Genomic DNA, 24960 nt, shown 5'->3' on the forward strand with positions numbered 1-24960 from the left:
GTGGGCACTGACCTGCCATGACTGGGTCTTTGTAGGAAGGGGAAAGGAGACACAGAAAAGCGGGAAAATGATGATGGAGGAAAAGACTGTGGTATGCCACAAAAACCAAGGGACACCGCCCGAAGCCAGCAGAGAAGCAGGGAGCACATCCTCCCCTACGGACTTCGGAGGCAGCATGCAGACGCCTGGGTTTCAGACTGCAGCCTCCGGAATTGTCAGGCCGTAAATTTCTGTTGTTTTAATCCACTCAGTTTGTGGTACTTTGCTGTGGCAGCTGTAGGAAACTTGGAGTTGTAAGTATTAACGTTTCCCTCTCCCTCTAGAGTAATGCCGATTGGTGTCCTGTAACAGCGCTCAGCAGAGCATTTCCTGTGCCATTTCATGTCTGCTACTCCTGTGAGCTCTATATCTGTATTTCCATAACTGTCGTCTGTGCTTCCAGTCCTGGTTAAATGTATAGGAAAATGTGATACTTTTGATGTAAAGAAATATAATTTATTTCTTTGTACCCCTCAGTATTCAGTCCTACTTATTGGAATAGTTTATTTCACATTTCATATAATTTACATTTTTATTAATATTCCTTTAAATATATGCTTTCAGGGAGAGAATATGGAATTGTGGGTGAGAATACTGAATTAAGAATTACTGCAGAATTCAAAACATTTTCCCCCAAAAAAGTATAATGTAAAAGAGTTTTCATTTCTAAAATTAATTTCATGAAATACTGCTTTCTGAATATCAAAGAAGATAAATATTAGCAAGCTTCTACAGAGTATTTCCTGCCTGCCAGATAACTGTTTGAAATGTTTTACATGGCTTAACTTATACAACCCTTTAAACAACCCAATTTAGTTGGTATAGTCTCGGCCTGAAGGACATGGAGATACTCTTCTTTATTATGTTTAAAAAGCTGTTTTGTTCCACCTTTCATATTTATAGCTACAGTCTGCCTGATTTGAAGTATGAGTCAAGACTGATTTATTTTTCAGTAGACATTTAGTTGACCCAGCAACGATTGTTGAAAAGACCATCCTCCCATTGTTATTTGGTGCCAGTACATCTCCTTTCTGATTGAAAGCAGTTTTGTTCTAAACTCTATTCTGCTCCATGGTTCTATTAACTATTCTTTTGCCAGTGCAGTGTCACACTATTGTAATTACTGTAGCTTTGCAATTAGTCTCTCAGTATCTGGTAGAACAAGTCTTATAGCTTTCTTCCTCTAGATCGAGAGTGTGAATACTCTCCTTGCTCTTTGCATATCCATTTGTATTTTAATTCATTTATCAAGTTGTTTAACTTCTCTATATCCTTGTTGATCTTCTGTTTGTTCCATCTGTAGAGGAGAGTGGCATATTGAAGTCTCCTACTGTTGTGGTTGAAATGTCTGTTGACCCCCTTCAGTTTTGCCAATGTCTGTCTCATGTACTTTAAGAGCTTTGATGGGGAGCTTATACATTTATATTTGTTATTTCTTCTTGGTGAATTGTCCCTTTTATTAATATATATATATCTTTGTCTCTTAAGGTGTCTTTACATTTAAAGTCTATTTTGTCTGATATTAGTATAGCTACTTGTGCTTTCTTTTGGTTATAACTTGCATGGAACATCTTTTTTCATCCTTTCACTTTCAATCTATTTGTATCCTCATGTCTAAAATGAGTCTCTTGTTAGCAGCTTATAGCTGGATTATATTTCTTAATCCATTCTGCCAATCTCTATCTTCTAATTGGTAAATTTAATCTGTTAACATTCAAAGTTATTATTGAAAAGACATTTCTTGAATCCACCATCTTATCTTTTGGATTTTATTTGTCAGATCTATATATTCTTTTCCCTCTTTCTCTTTTTATCCTTTAAGTAACCCTTATTGGTACTTTTCAATTATGTGCCCTCCTCCAGACCTCCCTTTCCTGTCTTTTTTTTTCACCTGGCAGAACTCCTTTTAGTATTCCTTGTAGGGCTGTTCTCTTGTTGACATATTCTTTTAGGATTTGTTTGTCTGTGAAAATTTTGATCTCTCTCCCTCAGTTTTGAAGGACAATTTGGCTGGGTACAGAATTCTTGGCTGGAAGTTTTTCTCTCTCAGCATCTATCATACCACTGCCTTCTCGCCTCTATAGTGCCAGTTGAGTAGTCTGAACTCAGTCTTATGTGGTTTCCCTTGTGTGTAGTAGATTGTTTATCTCTTGCTGCTTTCAGGATTTTCTGCTTCTCTTCAACATTTGACAGACTGTTTAGTATTTCTCTTGGGGAAGGCCTATTTGGATTTATTCTATTTAGAGTTCATTCAGCTTCTTTAACTTGCATGTTTATGTCCTTTATAAGGGTTGAAAAGTTTTCCCCCATTATATCCTCAACTAATCTTCCTAGCCCTTTACTCTTCTCTTCTTCTTTTGGAACACAAATGATTCTTACATTTGTGTGCTTTGTTTTGTCCATCATTTCCCTGAGATCCAATTCAAATTTTTTCCTTTTTTTTTTTTTTTTGCCATTTGATGTTTTGAGTTTTCGAAAACAGTTTTCCTGTCCTCTAGTTTGCTTATTCTTTCTTCTGCCTCTTCAAATCTGCTGTTGTGTGTCTCTAGTATGTTTTTTTATTTGGTCTATAGCATCTTTAATCTTTGTGATATCTGCTATTTTTCTATTTATTCTTTCAAATTCTTGTTTATGGTCTTCTAGTGTCTTCTTGATCACCTTTATGTCATTAGCCATCCCATTTATTTTATTTAGTAGAGTTAAATGAACATCACTGTTAGTTGTTCCAATGTCTGTGTTTCCTCTGGTGTTTTAATTTGGTCATTAGGCTGGCCTGTATCTGTCTGCATCATGATATGCTTAGTGATCTTCTGCTGTCTTCTTGGCATGTAAATATCTTGATTGGTTTACTTTGGAAGTTGATTTCCTTCAGTCGTCTAAAGCTTTGTATTTGCAGGATGGATGTGGAACAGGATGCAGGGCGTGGGGCGGGGCACAGCAGTGCAGTGAAGCGTTGCACAGCAGGTTTAGGAGCAGGTTAGGGATGCTACGCTGGTGCCTGTGAGCGTTGGGTGCCCAGAAGCGGGGAGGATGTGCTGGGCGGGTGCTTGGGTCTGGGGGACAGGGCCCTGCTGTGCTGGTGTAGGGTGCGTGGCCCTTTGTGTGTATGTGCAGAGCTAGGGCAGTGGGTCGGCATTGTGCCTACATGGGCTGGGGGCAGATGTGGCCTGGCTGCAGAGGTCAGTGCTTTCCCAGAGCTCGGAGGTGTTACTGGGGGCTGTGTACATGTGAGGGTCTAGGAGTGCCATAAACTGATGTTCCTGTGCCCAGAACTCGGGGGGCGGGGGGTGGTGAGCATCTGCAGCCTTTATGCACTGGCAGCCCCCTACAGGGGGCAGGGAGGGGAAGGTAGTGCTCAGGACGGGTGGGGCGAGACTGCACTTGTGCAGGAGAGGTGGGTTGGGCTGAGGTAGGCATGCACATGAGGGGTTGGCCAAGCGGGGGTGCTTGGCGTGCAGGGAGTGAGGGTGGGTGACGGGATTCAGGTGCACGGGGTGTGGGATGAGTCCTGGGTCGCGGGGCTGTGCTGGTAAGGGTAGCGCATCAAGGACCGCGGCTTGGCCTGCTGTCTAGTCCCCGTCTCCCCATCCTTGCACTCCTGAGGGCTCCGGGCTTTCACTAGGCTGCCTGGTTGGTCTCAGGGTCTCTGTTTCTCAGGTCCTCAGGCCCTGCAACCACGGCCGCCCTAGGTGGTGCGGAAGACTCTCCCAGGTCACTTACACCCTGGAGTCGCCGTCTCAGGCGCCCTCCCATCCCTTCTCTAGCTGTTCCTTGGAACAGGGCTGACCTCGACCTATCCTATTCCACCACCTTCCTGGAACTTTTCCATATGTATTTTAGAATCAGCTTATAATTTCCAACCCATTTCCCCCTCAAAAAAAAAAAAAAATAGAACTGGAAATTTTATTGAAATTGCCTTAAATCCATGGGTCAATTTAGGCTGAATTTACATCTTTATTATATTGTGCCCTCCAATTCAAGATCATAGTAGATCTTTCCATGTCCACTTCCTAAGAACAAGGCTATCCACCTTAAGTTTAGTTGTCCAGTATCAAGTTGATAACATTGATATAAGGCTTACAGTATATGCACCAATATTTGCAGTTATCCCAATAATGTCCTTTTTGGCATTTTCTTCTTCATCGTTAGAGCCAATCCAGTATCATGTATTGCCTTTAGTTATTATTGTCTCTTTACTCTCTCACCTTTTAAAGAAATTGTCAAGCATACACGACTTGAACTTTCCCAGCCCAGCCTCTGCCACACATGAACTTCAGTGGGTTAATCGCTCACAATGTGCTGCTACACTCGTCAGCTGTTAAATTTGGTTTTGTATTTACCAACTTACTATTGGTTTTCTACTTGCTGTACTTGAGTTGCTAAAAGTGTAATATAAATTAAGATTTTAACTATTTTTAGAACAGTTCACAGAGTTTAGAATATTATATACCTACCTGGTCTTTTGTGCATTTGATAGGTGATAAATAGATAAATAGATAGATATGAAACGTGATCACTAATGTTTTATATCATTAGTATTCATTTAGATTTGTGCACATTGCTCTTTCTTCCTTCTGACATCTGTGAGCTATCATTTAGAATTGTTTTTTTCTGTCTTAAGAACACCTTTTTATTATTTCTTTCAGTGTGTCTATTGGTGATGCGTTATCTTGTATCTGTTTACATGAAAGTGTCTTTATTTCACCTTCATTTTGAAGACTGTTTTTTGCTCAATATATAATTCCAGGTTGGGAGCTATATGTATTCTTTAATAATTTAAAGAATAACATTTTATTGTCTTTTGCCATCCACTATTTATGTTGAGAATTGGTCTGTAAGTTTTATTACTGCTCTTTTGAAAGGAATGTGACTTTTTCCCCTAGTTGGCAGTAAGACTTGATTGCTGTGTTGGTTTTCAGTATTTTTACTTGATTTGCTGTAGGTCTGGTTTTCTTTGTACCCATCTTGCTTGTGATTGAGATGCTTCTGGAATTTGAAACTTAATGTTTTCATTGGTTTTTAAATGTAAAGCATCTGGCAAAGGGATCTGTAGTAGTTCAATGAGATAAGCATATGTGGCAGAGAGCAGGGTCCTTTGCTCAGTGACCGAGGACTAAAGCAGGGGCTGGGTAAGTCTGTGCCTCTGCAGGGCACAGCTCTGCCGAGCTCAGTATGGGGAAAGCGTTTCGGCAGTGCTGGGCGGCTAGTAGGTGTGGGTCTCTGATTACTGTTACTGCTTTGGTTTTAGTAGGCTGTGCCATATGGACATGTTCCATTTCTCTGGACAGAGAGAGTCCGAAATCCCTCGGTACTGAGTGAACAGAGTCCAAGGCACCCTGTAAACTGCCGTGACTCACACTTAAAACCAAGATAGAGTCATAAGCCATGCATGTGACAAATTGAGTTTTGAGGCCTCAGCTATGTACTTTCTCTGTCCTTTTCTTTTGAGGATTTAATTAACGTGCCACTTTTCAAGAGCTCCCCCTTGCCTGAGTCATTAAATTACTTTTGAATTCAGTTCTCCCAGGTGGCAAATTAGCCATCTAGCTTGAGTGTTAAGTGGATAATAATGTCTCTTACTGATGCCCTTGGAGATTGTTTGAGAGTCAAGTAATTTTATCTTACAAGAACGGACATGTTTTTGTTCAGTAGAATCGGAGAGCATATTTTTCAGTGATATAAATAATGGTGTTAGTGAACACAACAGAAATTTAAAATACTCTTGTCTTAGGTATATGAAGTGCATAGAAACAGAAATTAGATGCTATGTTGGTATTAAAGGATTGCTGTTTTTTTGGGGAGATGTGATGTTGTACCTTTTTTTTTTTCTTGCATGGATAGACACCAGGAATTGAACCTGGGTCTCCAGCATGAACCACTGTGGCCCATCCAATATTGTACCTTATGTGTTTTAAAACAACTTCAAAGTAATACAAGAAGACCATATGGATCATGGCACAAAAGAAAGATTTGTCATGAAACAATTCTTGAAGCTGGAGAATGGGTACCTAAGAGTTTATGATACCAATTCTCCAACTTTTGCATATGTTTAGAATTATAAGGAAAAGCCTTAAAAAGTATTATCTTGGGTAAATATCTAGTGGATTAGTACCATCAAGTCCTAAGTTGCTAGAAGGAGCTACCAGCATTAATTCAATTTCTGGATTCTAGAGTTCCTGTATGCAGGGTTCATAGCTTAATTTACTTTATCATTTTACTCTACTTCATATAGTCTGTCGTATTCCAGGAGCTCCATGTCTTTCGAATGAATGGGTGGTCGTTAGTCTTGTAACTGTACAAGTTTCCAGAGAATAACAGCCAACCAATATCACATATCTGTGTCAACTACATTGGAAACCTCTTGGGAAAAATCACTCACCAGTTATCAGATAATTCAAGCGAAAACCCTAGCGCCATCCTTGATTCTTCCCTTTACTTCATCACCCATCTCCAGTCCATCACCAGTTCCCTTGGTTCCACCCTTAAAGGCACCCCATATCTGGCTACCTCTCGCTACCTAGTTCCGTCCTCTGTCATCTCCTGGCTAGGTGACTGCGACCGCCACCTGCCACCAGTGAGGAGTGCAGCTGTGGTCCAGAATGCCACTTTTCTCCCTCCCTCCACTTGGTTCTGCTCCAGGCCATGTGCCAGGAACAGCTCGAATGAATTTTTTTGGTAGTGTAAATCTCGGCGTGTCACGTCACCTCTTAAAGCCAGTTGATGATTCGTATTGCATTTATGATACAATCCAAGCATTTCATCAGAGCCTCTAAGGCCTGCCTCTCAACTTCATCTCATACCATTCTCTCTCTCTGACTTGATTCTGTTCCTTGGCTGCAGGCACATCAGGCAACTTCTGTGCTGGCTTCCGTTGTCCTTGTTTCCTTTGCCTGAGGTTCCCCCCAAGTTCTTTGTGTGGCAGGACCCTCTTGTTCCCAACTCAAATTTTCACCTGCTCGGAGACCTTCACTAATGTGGGGTTTTATAACACTGATTGCTCTGCCTTGTTTCTTTACTTGCTTACTTGTTTAGCATCCATTTCCTTGGATAGATGCCCTGTGTTCCTTTCTCCACACTCCTTCACACAGGGCCCAACCCACAAAAACCACATTCCACTGAAATTTAAGATGTTATCAATTGTGAGATGCACTATTATCTTCTGTGCCACTAAGAAAGTAAAAACACTGCTAATTAAACTATGGCACAATGCTAAAAGGCTATCGATTATAAGATCATCTTGGCCTTTGAGATATTAAAATGTTTTTTTTAAAGGGTACATGCTTGAGTTGCTTAAATACAAATTTCATTGCATAAATAATCTACTTTGCTTAACCATAATTACTCATTTGCTAATAATCTTTTGAGGAAATTATTCTGGAAAAGATATACATAGATAGGCCAACAGATTCCATAGACTATAAGTAACTCTGCATTAAGAGAAAGAGGAAATTGTTAGAATGAAGAAGTATGAGTATTCAAAGAATAATTATTTCAAAGTGCCAATTACTGACCTAGCACCAAAGGTTCTGATTTTGTAGGTCTTCAGTGGGCCAGGAAACTTGAATACTTAACAGACACTTTAGTAGGCTCTTATGCAGTTGCTCCGGAAGTCGATTCTATTCAGATATTATAAAAAGAAGGAAGACAGAAGATGGAAACAGGCATAGATAGGTTGATAGAGTTGGTGGTGAAGGGATGGGAAAATATGCATCTGATTGCTTCTGTTTTTTTCAATAAAATACAAGGTGACTGTTTCAGAGTATTGTAGAGGAAGGGTTTGGGGAGGTTTGAAAGAGAAGAAAAGACATAGAATAGTCAATGCAGGAAATGTGAAAGCAAGAGGAAATTGTATTTACTACAGAAATGAAACAAGTTGTGAGCCTAGAAAAAGTGCTGACATTGAAGAGGAGGTGTGTGACGGGATGTTGGGTGCTGTCCCCTGTGATGGATAATGAATTCCCACTGCTGAGGAGGTAACATGACCTGCCTCTATGCGCTGCCTTGGAATGTTCTCGTCCCTAAGCTACATTCCACTCTCCATGAGACCTGACTTTTTATTTTGACTGTGATATCACGGTTTTCTTTGTTATCATTTATATAAACTTGTAGGTAAGGGAGGCTGGATTCAAATGCACACCTGGGAATTAAAAACTCCGACTCTTAACAATTCAAGTGCACTGCTCTTCCTAAACAAGAGCCACTTGGGGTGGCCCAGATGAGCTCCTTTTATGTGCATTGAAAAGAAATTGTCATTCACATTCTGAAAACCAAATGTTTTTCTAAGTTTGTAGTTAAAAAGGTCCAGACTCCTACCTCATTGTCTGCCCTCACATACTGGCTCAGGTTCATCTGCATGTCTGAGAGTCCTATTCTCATATTTTGTGGTTCAGCATCACCGCCCACTTTTCAGTTCCTCTAAGGCTGGTGTAGCCAGGATGCATATACCTCAGGGACTGTGCCAGACCATCCATGTGGGGTGTGAGGAACGTGCCGGCATCGCCGCTCTTACCTCCAGGACTTTGCCATCGTTTTATCTTCTGTTTGCTTGAACATCTTGCCCTTGTTTGGCTGAGTCGTACTAATCTTAAGATCTCACTTGAAAGCTCACTTCTTCCAGGAAGCCTCTTCTGACCTCCCAGGTCTGAGGTTACTGAACTTCACCATGTTCTCTCCTGACTCCCTGTATTAACCCATCAGGAGGGCTCGCCACGCCATGTAAGAATGCCTCTCTATGCTCATGTCTCCGCCAGGATGAGCTCACGCCTGAAGCTGCACTATTAGCCCAGCTCCTGACTTACTGTCAGGCTTGATAGAATGTCAAAAGACCATGCATTCATTAACATTTTGTTGAAGGATATACTTCATTATAATGTTATAGTTGGTTTAAAAAATAACTTAAAAATCTTCTGAGGACTTTTCTTATAAAAACATAATTTGAGCTACAATAATATCGTAGCACCATAATAAGGGTAAAATAGCAGATTCTGATTGTAACATTAGGCAACTCAGCAAAAGCAGATAAATTTGTTAAAATAAATATTTGAAAGATCTCCCTGCACCATAAATTATGTAGCAGTTTACACTGTTCACAGGTAGGTTCTAATAGGGAGGTTTATCCAAAGCCAGATTCTTAGATTTCACTACCAGTGTAACCGCTGACCTTTACTGGTGTTAAACGTTCCTTCAAGCCCATAGCAGTCTCAACCACACGTCCTCAGGTTTCTGCTGGGTAAATAGCAAAGCAAGGAGACAACTTACTGTTCGTTTAGGTTATTCATTTTGTTGCTTTTCTTTTCCTGGCCAGTGTTGCTTCTCCCCATTCTTGACAGTCTTTACAGCATGCTTTTCTCATTGACATGGATGTGTTTTGACTTCTCAGAAGGTCAGATTCACCCAAATGGAAAGAAATGTTTTGGGCATCGCTTGCCGTTGGGAGTCTGTTGTGTCTCGGCTAAAACAAAAAGAATGAAAAACAATTGTTACTCCATGAATAGAAAGAGCTCCTGTTCACTACTTATGGAAGACATTCTACGCCCTCCTTTTTTTTCAAAGACTTTTATTTTCTTCTTCTTTAGCCTTTAAAATGTACTTGTGCTGACGCATTGTGCTTGAATCTTTCACAGTGATCTTTAATACTGGTTATTTCTGAAATCCCATATCCAATGTAAAAGGTGGTATTATGGTATAAAATTTTCCTTGTCCAGCTCAGCAGTCCTTCTGAGAAACTCATTTTATAAAAAAATTACCCCGCTAGTAGAAAGAGCCCATGATAAGGATTTTTTCCACAACTTTGTGGTTCATGTAACTTCCTTATGTTACTAGAACCACGATTTGTTCTTGACGTAAAGGTCAAGAAAATTCTAAAGAAAACAGAATCATATTTTAGTAATTTTTCAAACTATTGGACGCTGTAAATATGTACTTTATAGAATCTCACTTTTGTCCTTTTAAAGCAGTAAACTGTTTTAAGTTTAATGCTGAGGTTAGTCTCTGTATAGTAAGGTTGAAAATATAAAAAATCTAAAATATCTTTTCATTCTAATTGCTCCTGTAGTTGACAGGTTATCTGAATGCTCCCTTGCCCTGCAGTTTCCAGAAAGATGTGATGATAATTTGCTTCACTGGTGAGCCTGTAGTTCAGGTCCCTCTAAGTTCACAAATATAATGATCAGAGAAGGTTTCCACTCTCTATAAGTAGTTTTTAAAAATTATATGATAATTAATTATTATGGTATCAAAATTATTACCATTCGTTTTATGTTATATTTGAAAAAATGACAAATAATCCCTTACTTACTATAAGAGTAGTACTGTGTGTTATATATTATACATTGATATATGTGGGAACAATAAGCATTGACCTTGTTATTCGTCCATCTGCTCTTTCACACAGGTACAACTTGGCCAAGTAGAAATCAAATGTCCCATCACAGAGTGTTTTGAATTCCTGGAAGAAACAACTGTTGTCTATAACTTAACACATGAAGACTCCATCAAATATAAGTACTTCTTGGAACTTGGCCGTATTGATTCCAGCACCAAGCCATGTCCTCAGTGCAAGCACTTTACAACCTTCAAGAAAAAAGGACATATTCCCACCCCTTCCAGATCAGAGAGCAAATATAAAGTAAGCATGGTCACCAGAGTTGTGGGTTAGATGTCACATGCTGACAGCAGCCACGTTAGGCCAAATTGTGGCGGACATTAAGTGGGCTTCCTTCCCTTACCAGAGCCTAAGATGAGTATATATCGGTTATGATTCTGAAAACTTACGGTCTGGAGAGGCCGATGATAAGAGAGTGTGCTTTAAGATTAATTAAAGTGCTGTTACTGACTTTAACCATGTTGAAAACATGTCTTAATAGTAAGTCTAACGTTTAGAGTAATAGTCATTTAAAATACTAAAGCTTCTTTTTTTTACTGTAAGCTTGACTGTTTTTCAGTAGTCCCAATGTAAATGTAGTCTAGCACTGTCCATTAGTAGCCAAAGTGGTATAAAAGATTATTCATTCATTTGGCAAATATAGAATGCCAGTATATGCTCAACTGTGTGAAGTTTGAGTGAGAGAGACAAATGTGGCACTGTCTCTTCTCTGAAGAAGTCTACTGAAGGTGAGAAAGGCATGTTCTAAAAATGACCGTTTGATGTGATTATTCAAGAAAAAAAAAAGCCACACATACTGGGTGCTTTGGGAGTGAGGGAGGGGTAGGAGCTAGGGTGTCAGGAACAGCTTCTTAGAGAAGGCGTAGTTCTCCAGGCAGATGCAGGGTGGAGAGCCTTTCACAGCAAGGATGAGTGCCTGCAGGTCCACAGGCTGCGATCATGGAGTGTTGGAAGCAAGCACTTCCCACAGCATGTGGCAGAGCAGTGCAGAGGTCAGATAAGAACAGGTCATCATGAGTCTTTGATGCTGTGCTTTCCATCAAACGTAAGTACTCTTGGGACTCAGTACTAGAGAATTTAATTTTATAGGCATTAGAGAAAGATCATTCTGGCAGCATTGATAGAAGATTTCACAGGAGGGCAAGATGGAAGACAAGGAAAGCAAGGCAACACTGTGAGAGTAAATCACTGATTTGTGGCCCTGGCTGTACAGTAGAATCACCTGGAGAGCTTTTAAGAAAGCACCTGTACTCCAGCCCACACACACCATCCCCCATCCCAAAGCAGTTATCTTGGGTGAGGAGTCTCGGCATTGGAAATTTTTGAGTCTCTGCAGTACCTGTAATACGCAGCTGAGTAGAAGACCTTTGCAGTATGAATGAAGCTAGAAACTGTGAGGCTGTGGCACTGTTTTCATCCTTGTCCTTACAGCACCCAGCAAGATGAAGTGGCTTCAAAGGCCAGTTGAAGTCATCTCCATGTCAGGTAAGTTTTGCCCACGTCTGTGTCTTGGCATCAGTGGGCACAGCTTTCTCCGTCCTGTAGCTTTGAGGGGATTGGGATTCGCAGCTCATTTCTTCCACCGTGGCCGTATAAGTTAGAATGATGAGTTAGAGTAGTCGTGGGTTAGTCCAGACTCGTGATGAGTGATTGGTCTGTGAAGCTGTTTGACGCTCATACTTCATTTTTCTATCTACTGTTTTTGTGCAGGCTAGTCTCTTTAAGACTTAACTGTCAAGAAAAGCTTTTTTTTTTTCTGTCAGAAGTGTCCTTTTTGAGGTAAAAATTTGTATAGCTAAAATAATACCCTCAACAGTGATTGTGAATGCTGAGTTGCTGTCAATAGAACAACCTTATTTGACTCTCAATATTCTTAGATTATTTTAAGTTATTTTTATTCCCATGAATATGTTACTGATATTAGAGAATTATTAGTTTTAGAAGGCCTTGTTCTGACAGAAAAGTGTTTATCCCATAACGTAGGATATTCTATTTCTTTCCTGAATTATGTTTAGGATTGCACATATTTACAGACTCAAACTATACTATTTTAGATTTGTTGTAATTAAAACATGCTTTCATAATTGAATCAGAGTAATTTAAAAATGCATTCTTATGAAACGATGAGGGTTTTTAAGATGCGGTTATAGTAGCAATAAAATATTATAGATCTCATTTCATTCAACATCACCAGTGTCACATTGGGCTGAGCATACCTTACTATAATGCACATATATTGGGAGAGAAATATGCAAAACATATTTTGAAATATAAGATCCTATAGTTGTATAATTTTAAATGTCCCAAAGATTTACTAGTACATTTTCCTATGATCAGGCTTCCTGCAGCATCGATGGCTTGGGTTGGAGCTAAGAAGAGAGGTCGGGGTAAATGGCTCAACATCTGAAACCCAGTACGCAATTACTTACTGGACTTTGAAGACCAATGGGATAAGGAATTTTGGTTTGCGGGGTAGACAAATTCAATACAAAATGAATATTGATGACGAAGCAGTTAAAATCTTTGGGGATAGTGAGGGATAAAATTCTCAATATAAAGTAGCATTTCTGAGCAACTTTCAAGAAAAGTTAAGCTACTGCAGAATTTGGAGTTGGCCGTGCTGGTTTCCCTTTCTTCCTCTTGTGGAGGGGAAGGGCTGTAACAGAAGAGGTGACCTCCCTGTTCTGTATTATCCAAAGTTCTAGGGATGATTCCAGCAATTCCTAAAGCAGTGCTTTTTACTACCTTTTTTTTTTTTTTTTTTTTTTTTTTTTTTTATTAAAGGAAAGACAGAGAGAAGGAAGGAAGGATAGAAGGAAGGAAGGAAGGAAGAAAGGGAAACATTTTTAAACATTTTCTTGTTTTATTGTATTCTGTTTCTCCGTTTTTGTTACATGGGCTGGGGCCGGGAATCGAACCGAGGTCCTCCGGCACAGCAGGCAAGCACTTTGCCCGCTGGGCCACCGCGGCCCGCCTACTACCTTTAATATAACAATTTACATAGCATTTTCCATCAATAAATTCCAAGCTCTGCATTATCATTACCTGATTTGTTTGCCCCTACCTGTGTGGATCTCATGGGTAAGGAGAGCGCTGGTGCGGGTTCTCCAGCAGGCTCACACTTCTGTTCATGGTGGTAGGTATATAGCACCCTAAGCTGTGACTTTTACCATCACTCTCCGTGGTGATTAGAAGGGCTGTTTTTTTTTCATTTTGCCATAATTTCTTTTTAAATGCTGTTTCCATAGTAACAGAAACGACTTGTGAACTGGCATAGTTTATTATAACTTTAAGAGTCCTGAATTCAAGTACTTGAATGATATTAAATTGAGTTGTATGGTCACAAAGACAGGAGATAAAAGGTGGCTGCTAAAGCCTAACATGTCTGAGCAATTCAGCATCTCTTTAAAATACTGTTTATAGCCTAAAGTGAGTTTTCTATCCATTGTTAAGCCTTTATAATGCATATTTCAGTATTCTTTTACAGTCATTGCATTATACTGTTTTAATCGAAGATATCACTCTTTGAGCTTTTATTATGGCTTTCAATCTAAAAGCACCTAACCTAGGAGATTGCTTGTACATACCTTAGTAATTTTATAGTAGGAAACACCTTTGGGTGCTTCTTACATGAATGAGATCTAAAATATCCTGTTTTGTGGTTTGATTTGCAAAGGTTTAATAAAGACATCTTAGATCTTTTGTATTCAACGGATGAAGAAAAAGTAAACATAGTAATATTAACAGGATAAACATAGTAAAATTAACAGGTGGTGAAAAGGACTCTCAGGTTGAGTTTATTCTTCCAGACCTTCACTCAGCAACTCCCCTCTGGCGAAAGGCTGACTTAATAGAGCTTCTCATGATGATGTGAGAGTTGTCAGACCCTCACTCCGTCAAATAGAGCACGCGCATTCCTCACTTGAGAAAGGTCCATTGAGACACCCTTGTCTTTGGTCAAACCAGACTTTCTCATTCATGATGTTTTTGTCTCATTGTCTCTGCAACTCTTCTCATGATGCTCATCCCATTTCCAAAGGTCGATAGCAATTTCCAGTTAGAGATCTAATTTCCAACTTTACCGGTTCCTTGAACTTATTAACGCAAAGCCAACTGCATGCCAGTGCAGGCAGTAAACTAGTGGTGGGAAGATTTGAAATGCTGACATTGTGTTTCTGCTGGAACTCGTGATACCTGGAGACACATGCATTAGCAGCACCCCAAAGCACTATCAGATATGGAGTTTTATGATATATTCGTGTGATTGCTTGCTTCAAGTCTGTCTTACCCACTGGTTTCTAGAAAGCCAGATCCACACTTGATTCATTCACTGCTGACAGCCTGTGTGAAGCTCTGTGTCTGCTCAAGTGTGCATTCAAAATATATTTGAAGGAATTTAATAAGTGGGCCAATGTGGAAATAATAATATTTACTGCACCAAGCATAGGTGGGACGTGCTGAGAGCATAGGCAAAGAAAGGATGAGAAAGATGGGGAAGATTTCATCCCGGAGAAAAGACATTAAACTCAGCCTTGAAATGATGAATTCGCCCAGCTGGAAAAGATGGGTCAGAGGACTGGCTTCAAAGTAGGCTTGAAACCCCCAGCCTGCCACATACTGGCTCCACAGCCCCGTGTACACTCCCACCTCTTTAACGCGGGCAGAAATATGACTATGTCATAAAAATGTAGTGAGGATTAAACAAGATCACATAAAGTGATTGCTACTAGGTCTGACACATACTGAGTGCTCAGTACACACTAGAAATCGGTATTGTGGTTGTTATTGCTATAGGACAAGGGGAGCCGAAGGAACGACTCTGGAGTATTGGGATGAGGGGGGAGTCAGATAGAAGAGAGTGGAATGAAAGACTGGGTGATGGGATGGTAGAGTAAAGAGGAGGAAGACTGCATCTTAAGGAGAAGGAGCAGATTTGGAGACTGGGAAACTTAATGCAGTTCAAAATACGTCAGTAATATTAAGCTTGAAAGACAGTGGACCTCGAGGAGATGCCTGGGAACGTGGAACCTATACTCGAAAGGGTCTGATGGCCATCATCCTATTGCTGGGAGGGGGCGGTCATTGAATTCACAGAAATGAAAACTATGCTCCGGAGGTCAGGGGAGTCATAGCTGTTCCTTGTGGAAATGAGAAGAGGGTGGTGAAGGGGTAAATGTCATTACTTCACGCCTGGGAGTTCTGCCGAGGCAGGTACCGCTCTAGATTTCACTAGAAATCCGAGAGCAGACCAAGAGATGCTGCCCCTTTTCGTGTTGATTAGGAGTGAGGGTTGAAAAGCATGCCCCTCAGCATGGGGACATCTTACAGGTCATTCTCTTTACCGCTTCCTCACGGAACAGTAAACCGAGCCCTGCTCATTCACAGAGGGGTGCGTGGCTCATCCCAAAGTGAAAGAAAAAAGTCACTAATATGTCTAGGGAAGCTCTCTGCATTCTTACCTTATAGCTTTAGCGTTCTTTTTTCTCTCCTATAATTATAAACCTTCTGGGTAGAAATCACATTTTATAAAACTGCACAAATATATTATTCTCTCATGTGGTCAAAGAACTTATCTAAGGGCTTTGAGGACACAGTCCAGCAGTGGGTTTGTTGTCCCTAATTGGTGTGCTTTAAAAATGTGCTGAAGTTTTTCTTCTGGCAGAGAGGGTTAGAGAATTTTTTTCCGTAGATAAAATTTTTTTAAGCTTTCCATTGTAATGGTGCTTAATATGTTTCTCTGCTATTATGTTTTTTCCCTTGACACCATCACTTTAAGTTGACAGTGTTTACAAATCGAGAATCAGATTGTGAATCAGCCCGGCAAGGTCAGCTTAATTTATAACCCAAACTGATTTCTCTCAGGGTTAAGGCCTCGTTGATGTCAGCAGCTGATGGAAAATAAGTGCATATTGTTAAATGATTGTTGCTGCCACAGATTTATGAGGGAGATAAAAGTGGAAGTCATCTAACTTGGTTTAAAGAAGCCAGTTTAAACAAAGGGTGTGTTATATACATCACCCTGGAAAAAAATTCCTAATACTCAGCAGTGACGCAGGCCTACTAAGTTTTATTAGAGTGCATTTTCCCCCCTAATTACTAATGAGGTACTTTGCTTAAATCATTCTTTGTTTGCTCTCTTGATGCATGAATTAGCTGTAATATTTTATAGTCTTTATTTGTGCTTGAACTTTTAACAAGAGAGCCAAATCTTTGGAATTCTCCTGTTATTCTAGCATGCATCTGACCTTGAAAAAAGACTAATGATTGTAGCAACCAAGGCTCGCAGCTACCAAAAATTGACCTGCAGGGAGATTGAGAACCACCTGTTTTTTGTCTGTTTGGTTGGTTGGTTTTTGTTTGCTTTTTTAACTTCGTCTCATCACCCCTTGGATCTCCAACACAAAAAGACAAGCAAGAAGTTAGTTCTTGCCACATATCGCCGCGGGAAGCTGCGCTCACTGTAAAACCGGCTGGAAGAGAAAGAGTTAGAACTGTGCCCCTGCCCCCCATGTGTGAGGGATGCCACGCAGCTCCCCAAGCCCACAAGCCCCCTGGGTGGCCGCTTTGAGTGAACACTCCCCCCTCCACTGTGTGGGAGCTCTAATTTAAGAGAATTCCTTGTTATCTTAAGGGAAGATCTCTCTCTCTCTCTCTCCTATTTTCACCTACTGGACACAGAGAATACTCCCATTTTCTCTCCACACTGCCCCTCCCCCATTACTGTATGTGGTAGCTCTTATCTGGTGTTAGCTTTCTTGTGTTGTGTACAGAATGGGTCGTTCAGTTGAAAATAGGATCAAGCCATGCCATTTTGGCTAGGGACTCTGAACCACACAAGTCCATCAGTGTCTTCTTCATTCCTCTATGAAGAGGCAAATCCTCAGATGAGAAACAGACTCGGACAGATGCATCTCTGGGCCTTGCCTTCTAGGCTGAAAGGTGTCCCCAGGGGTTAGGAGCGAGGCAGTCCTGCTGGAAATGGGGTTTCCAGCATGAGGGGAAAGGGGTCTCCTGGGAAGGATACCACCTGCTGCCCAGGTTCCCACGTGCTGCTCTAGTGGGGCGTGCCTCCCAGTTGAGAATAAAAACTAGCGTTGAGGTGAATGGACTGTGCAAAAACGAGTGTGTTTCATATGTGCCAGGAGCCTGGAAGCCAGGATTGAGGAGGGTCCGTAAGGTTATTTGTGTATATTTAAGTTCTGTATCTCAACACAGCTTATCTTATGTGTTACTTTCTGCGATTTTCTCACCAAACTTTAAGGAAGGTTAGTTTCAGCTGTGCTGTGAAAAAAATTCAGGGAAGATCACACCACCCTTGGGCTGTGATCAAGGGAGCAATGCCCCAGGAGGCCCATGTGTGGCACCCCACTCGGGGCAGGGCTCCCCAAGCTGGAGATGGACTTCAGGGATGAGAACCAAGGTTTCCCAGTAGGCTCTCGTGCTCCCCAGCCTTAGCGCTTGCTTCCGAAGGGAGCCGACAGTGCACCCTGGAAGCACGGAGGTGCGGGCTGGGCCCCCTTTCCCCCTCTGGGGCCTGCTCTCCTCCGCAGTCTTCTCCTCTTCAAAAGAAAAAGCACCTCCCGTTCACCCGTTCACACAGACCGTTTACACCCCCAGGTGTTCCCAGTTATTTACCACGTCAGTCAGTCCCCAGTCCAGCAACCCTAACTTTCACATGTCTCTTACAAGGAATTTGTTCACCGCAGTGTGCTTTGGGGGACACTCCAGACCCCTCGGCCAGTCGTGCAGAGCTGACGGGATGCCTCTCTAACCCCGCTTTTCAGCCACTGACGGGACAGCCCTGGCCAGGCTGCAGGGCAGCCCCATGTGACTCCCGGTCCCCCTGCGAAGGCTGCCTCATCACATGTCCCTCCCCGCTGACACACTCCCCTTCTCTCAAGGCCATGCACTCTGAGCGCTTCCCTTCCAGCATTTCCCAACCTCTCCTCTCACAGTTCCTGCATGGTTTTATACTTCACCGGGCTTGTACTGCTCAGTTCCCAGTAGCTTATAAATTCCGTAAGCACACGTTCTCATTCTTTTTTGTTTGCCTAAAACCAGTACAGTCAATAGCTGCCTCTTAGAAGGTGCTGACTCATATTTGTTGAATGGGCAAAATAGTTGATGACCGTTTCATTACTGAATGTCTGTCGTAACCTGACATCCTAATTAAGCAAATCCTTCTGGAAACACTGAATTAGCGCTTCTGTTTCTGCTGCATTGAGACATGGTTGTCTAAAATCTTAAATTTAAAAGCAATGATTTTGTAATTTATTTGGAATGATGGTGTTTAAGGGGTATGTGGAATTTAGGCAAGAAAATAATTTTCTTTGGTACTTTGGATCCGTTGTTTTATAGAGATTTTTCTCATTTGGCATGATGAACTTCTCAGGAGAAAATACCATTCTTTTAGGGCAAGTGGGTTGGTTTATCTTATTTTAATTTAGTATAGCTCAGATTTCTGGAAATATGAAGGAATTTAAAAGTTAAATTACAATATAATTTTTTTTCTCTTTTATAGAGTCTGGGATAAGTTAATCAAGAATTCTAACTGTAACTTTATTCTTAAAACACTTGCAGCCCTGCCTCTTGTCAAAGGTTTGCAGATTAATTGTGATGCCCCGTAAAATATCATGTGGATAAACTCTTGTTTAAATATCATCTGGTAATCTAAAAAATAGGGATGCCATCTCAGCCACTGGTTATAAATTAGATAGCCTGGGTTTTTCTTTGGATTCATTTACAGTTAATCAATATGTGCTATCCACTCTTTACAAAATAGTTCACTTTACAAATAACTTATTGAACATCTTCTAAGTGCCAGAAGTTCTGTGTTACTCAATTCTGGAGCCCCAAGGATGAATGAGACACAGGCTTTGCCTCAGTGAGTTTGTGGGTTGTTGGGGAAATGAGGCATCCGCGTGTGTGAGGTAGTTCCACGGGAAAGGCACCAAATCTGCCTGTGAGATTCAAGGAAAGATCTCAAAGCAGCTAGCGTGTGATCCAGGTCAGATTTCAATAGACAGATCACATTCATTGAGCCCTTTCCAACTGTAATGAGCGGAGAGGAGCTCTCTCTCATGGGCTGCCTCAGTGAGGTTTCCTGGATGGCTTCGTTGGAAGCAGGAAGGGGAGGAGAGCTGTCCCAGGAGCTGCCCAGGCAGGTCTCAGGGAGGGTCAGAGCTGTGGCTCTGATAGCCTGAGAGCCCCTCAACATCTCAGCAGAGGTGAATGTCCATTGTTCCCTATTCCACAGTTCCCTGCTGTGGTCACTGAGCTCCATGGAAAGACAGGGAATGTATATGCCCATTTCTCTCCTCAGGAGCACAGAGCTGTCCTGGCTCATCTCCATTTAACAGCGGGCACCCCTGCTGCACAGAGCTCAGGCCAGCCACCCACAGGCCACTTGCCACCAGTAGATACACGTTCTTGGCACAGGGACTCGTCCCTGGACAAGTCAGTTGTGGCCATGGAGATGGGGCCACTGTGTAGACCTGCGCTGCTCCGTAGGAGTATGCGCTGCATCACCTGGGGTTCTGGTGGAAAGGCAGAGTCTGATCCCGTGAGTCCTGGGGGGGACCTAAACTCTGCATTTCCAACAGGGTCCCGGAAGATGCTGACGTTGCTGATCCCCGAACATTCTCTGAGGAGCAGGAGTGGAGCCTGGTGGCTTCTGTGTGGAGCTAATTCCTCAGTGCGGTGGGCCTGTGGTTGTGAGATGGCACGGCATTTGAAGGAATGACTGAATAAGGGAGTGGAAGAAGATGCAGGGTTGATGCCTGCGTGGGGTTTATTATGATGCGGTGTTGATGTCTATGTGGGTTTTATTATAAGGCCAGTTTTGAATATGGTTAAGGTCATAAAACATGAGACAGCTTCAGACCAGAAGTCAGTAGCCAGACAGTTCAAGTGCAGTCTCTAAATCCTGGGTAATTGGGGTGGGATGGCCAGGGTGGTTTTGAGTCCTTTAGAAAGCAAAGCCATCGTTATTTTAATGTGTTCTGTGAGAGGTAGGTAGTTGGCTGTGAGCCGAAATTGCTCATGGTCGCTTGCATACTTGCTGGATAACTCCTGTCCCAGTTTGTCCCCGTATCTGTGTTATGGGTGAGGAGTGGCGGTAGGGGCCGCCGTGGAACTTGACTGTTTATTTAGAGAAGTGGGGAGCCAGAGTTCCTGGTGTGGACACCCGGTGTCCGACTCCCCATCCTTGTGTCGGTGCTTACTTAGGGGGGCCACACATCCCTTCGTTACATGTCGTAGGTGTTGTAGTTCGGCACTTGGTCACAAAGATCCTTGAACTGTTAAAGTGTCAGTCAGTCTAACCCCGTTTCAGAGCACCTCACAGTCGTTCTTCTGCTTGTTTTGTAAACATAATCTAAGGCCGACTGGTTAAGAACCCAAGAGGTCACTGTTTTTATTCAGTGATTCTAGACTCCAGTGACTTAGGATTATGAATAATATTGAATAGAAGAGAATGGAATTAAATATTTAGGCCTTTGTGACATAATGGAAGATGCGTGTGAGAAAGAGATGTCTTTCTGATTTCTTCCTGTTTTCACTTATTACATTCAGAAGGAAGGCCACCTGTGATGTTTCATTGTTGAATGACACAGGGGAATAACAACCGTATTATCTTGTTTTATTATCTGGAGTGCACCCACTTCAACTCATCCCTCTTAGTTTGAAAATGACTCATTTTAATGTTAAAGATCAGAAAAGACAAGCAATATTACTGTAAATGATTGATTAGAAACATCTGTTTCTTTCTTTTTTTCTTTTTTCATTTTCCTTTTTTTGAAATCATGGAGTCTCAATTAGAGTAAAACCTGTAAGGATTTCAGCATTCACGCTATGTTGGCAATCATATAGAATTTTGACTTACAGAATAGCTTAGCCGTGTGACCTTCTTTGACTTCTACATTTTCACTTTTCAGTCATCAAAGAAGGAATGCTGTTTTGACAAAGTGTTTTGGCACAGGAAAAGAATGCTGGCCTTGGAGCCAGACAGACTTAGGTTTAGATTTAAAACCTTTTTTTTCAAGGTACTTGCTCTGTGCCCTTGGGCAAGTTATTTAACCTGCCTGATATTTAGTTTCATCATCTGTAAACTTCTGATGTTCATACCTACTTTTCAGCATTATTTCGTGGATAAAATAAATAATGCTTGTAATACTATGTGCTGATATTGTCACATAACAAAATTATAATAAATAAGTAAACATGAAAATTTTATAAATCTTATGACAAGCTACTATTTTGTTTTGGCATAAAGTCAAAAACACAAGTACTTTTGTTACTTCATATTTACATAGGATGTATACACATATATTTTTGGCACAGGTGAAAACTCAGTTCTTTGAGTTATGAATTAGAGGTGTGATTATAATCGCCACTCACTTATAAATTGGAGCCAATATGCCAAAAAAAAAAACACAAAAATGTGGTTTTCAAAAAACAGTAAGGGGCGGTATCTAAAACTGTTCTACGAAGTGTAGTTGGTTTAGTAAATTCATTCATTGTTCAGTGAGGTAATGTGCAGGGCACAGAGAATAGTCAGCTATCAGTGCCCTTCAAATGAGACATCTTGTTAATTCATTTTAATAAAATAGCATTGGAAAAATTTAGTTATGCACATAAGATTTCAGAGAATGAAGACTGGAAATACTGTATGAGAATATGACACTCACTATCAATTCAAAATAAAGGAAATCATTACGGAAACTGCCTTCCATTCAGGAAGCACGTGAAAGGCCAATATTTTCATTGAACGTGTACACAGTCTTCCTCTCAGGACTCTACACAGTGAAAATCCCCGTCCCCTTCCTGATGGTTTCCTGGGTACAGGCCATGGAACCGCTATATTCAGGTGTTTCTAACAGTAAGATCCTTTGCTTTCGTTTTGTTAACTATCTACCTTAGATTGGCAGCAAACCAGGCATATCCATTATTTTAGATGCTGCTTCATTGCACATGTTGGCTTAACAGTTTTGTTTACTAGTATGTTTCTCATTTGATGGACTTTATGAAAGTGAATCAAACCATTGTTAAGTGAAGGAATGAAAATGCCTGGGAGATTGGTTCCAGGGAATAATGAGTTAAAGGGCAGTCTGAATGAGTGGATTTGGGGCATGTTACATCTCGGATTTTACTCTCTTCTTCAATTTGGGAGACAGTCATAAGGCCAGATTAATTTCCAGAATACCCCAAATGTTCATGTAGTTCCAGTCTGGTCTTCAAACAGCCAAATCATCCTTGAAAGCAATTCTTTCCTTTTTCAGTAACAAATTGTATTTAGGACCCCCTTTATGGAGGGAAAGGCATTTAAATGTGGGCGAATAACCTTTTAACTAATTTCCCTAAGCACCACCGTTCTTAGCCATTCAGACAGCTGCAGTGTATCTAGTTTACTTAGTCTTACTTTTCCTTACACAGATTCAGTGCCCCACGTGCCAATTCGTCTGGTGTTTTAAGTGCCACTCTCCTTGGCATGAAGGTGTTAACTGCAAGGAGTACAAAAAAGGAGACAAATTGTTGCGTCACTGGGCCAGCGAAATTGAGCATGGACAGAGGAATGCCCAGAAGTGCCCAAAATGCAAGGTGAGATAACCTTTAAGAAGAAAGGAAAGAAATGTATGCATTTGCATATCACTGAACAGTTATTTACAGTCCTGAAGTGAATTATATACCTGACTTCTGAAAGCATGTATAGGAGAGAAAAAATATTTGCCATTTCTTTTTAGAAAAAAAAAAATTATATTCCATATCTAAACTGAAGATGTTATATAAAAGCAATGTATTTTTTATTATTTGCATTATATGCCAAAATTTAAGGAAGTCCACATAAATACTGACTTAAAACTTCAAAATCTGTATTTTCCATTTAAAATGAAGATGTGGATACAGGTAAAGCCTAGTATGAAAATGATTTATAAGTCTTTTCTGGTTTGCAGCAGGTGCTATGATTAATTCTCAATTATGCAGGCTCTTAATCCTTGCAAACCTTTGCTTTTTCTTTTGTGCCATTGCTTATCACTTGAAGGTTATGTTAAATTAAGCTGATCATTTTGGTTTTTGTAAATCTGGTGAGGTGAAGCTAATTGCTAAAATCTGGACTTTGGAATTTTATGAAATCCCACCTTTCATTTAAAATCTCTTGAAAATCATGCAAGTAATCAAGAGTTAGCAGGCATCATATCTGAGATGTATATGTTGACAAGTCAGTCTGTACAAACAATAGCCAGAGAAGAGAATTTCATACAAAGAGGTCAGCAGGTAAATCTAGGCTGAAATTCTAAATTTAATGCTTTAGGAACAGGGATCTTTGAACTTGAAGCTTTTCTAAAGCTCATTTTAGAACATTGTTGGTGTGTATATATGTGTTCTAGTTTGCTAGCTGCCGGAATGCAACACACCAGACGCGGACTGGCTTTTACTAAAAGGGGATTTATTTTGTTAGTTCTTCAAAGGAAAGACAGCTAACTTTCCACTGAGGTTCTTTCTTACACGGGAAGGCACAGGATGGTCTCTGCTGGTCTTCTCTCCAGGCCCCTGGGTTCCAACAACTTTCCCCGGGGCGACTTCTTTCTGCATCTCTAAAGGCCTGGGCTGAGCTGCGAGTGCTGAGATGAGGTGTGCTGAGCTGCTTGGGCTGTACTACGTTGAGTCTCTCATTTAAGCACCAGCCAATTAAGTCAAACGTCATTCACTGCAACAGGCACGCCTCCTAGTCGACTGCAAATGTAATGAGCAACAGATGAGGTTCACGTACCATTGGCTCAAGTCCACAGAACTAGGTGCCTTCACCTGGCCAAGTTGACAACTGAATCTAACTACCACAATGTGTATATGTACACTCTACCACATGTGGTTTCCTTTTTTTTTTTTTCTTGCCAAGTTTTGCTTTTGGAAATTGGGCCTAAATTGGGCCTAAAAGAGCAGTTCTATTTTCCCTTTCTGAAGACTTCACACTAGATAAAAGCAATTTGAAATTTCAGCAAATGAAAAGTAATAATTGTGCATTTAATAGAATTTGAAATGGTAAAAGTATATTCTGAAGCCTATTAATGAATATAAATGTGATATATAAATTCACTGTTCCCAATTCATGTACTAGTTTGTACATACAGTTAGTAAAAACTATTACCTGGTATGATAATCTAATTGCTTCTTAGCAATTAGAGGGAATTTTTGAAATAGTTGAGATGACTTAGTTCTTAAAAATGATGTCTGATGATGCTGAGCTAAAGGTTTCTTCGTCCAAAGGTCCAAAGTTATCGTCTTGCCTTAGAGCTTCTTCAGATCACTACACCAATTTCTCAGTGCACGTATTTTTCCTTTTTTTTTTTTTTCATGGGCAGGCGCAGAGAATCGAACTCAGGTTTTCCAACATGGTTCTCCAACACGGCAGGCGAGAACTCTGCCTCTGAGCCACCGTGGCCCACCCTCAGTGCACTTATTTTTTATTCCATTGAAGAACAGTTAGAAAATGAGGCATTTTTGCCTTTTAGTTAATTCAAAACTACTGCTCAGTTTGAAAC

The 24960-nt window shown here is 40.9% G+C and overlaps 1 protein-coding gene across 1 annotated transcript in view; it reads left to right on the forward strand.

Moving 5' to 3' along the window:
* The window catches only part of RNF217 (ring finger protein 217), a 142459-nt gene that overhangs the window by 85452 nt on the left and 32047 nt on the right, over positions 1-24960 (forward strand). The window contains exons 2-3 of the mRNA XM_077162806.1: positions 10433-10666; positions 22856-23020. Of these exons, the coding sequence (XP_077018921.1) occupies positions 10433-10666; positions 22856-23020 (399 nt within the window). The remainder of the gene's footprint in view (positions 1-10432; positions 10667-22855; positions 23021-24960) is intronic.

Source organism: Tamandua tetradactyla, chromosome 5, assembly GCF_023851605.1.
Source record: "Tamandua tetradactyla isolate mTamTet1 chromosome 5, mTamTet1.pri, whole genome shotgun sequence".
NCBI lineage: Eukaryota > Metazoa > Chordata > Mammalia > Pilosa > Myrmecophagidae > Tamandua > Tamandua tetradactyla.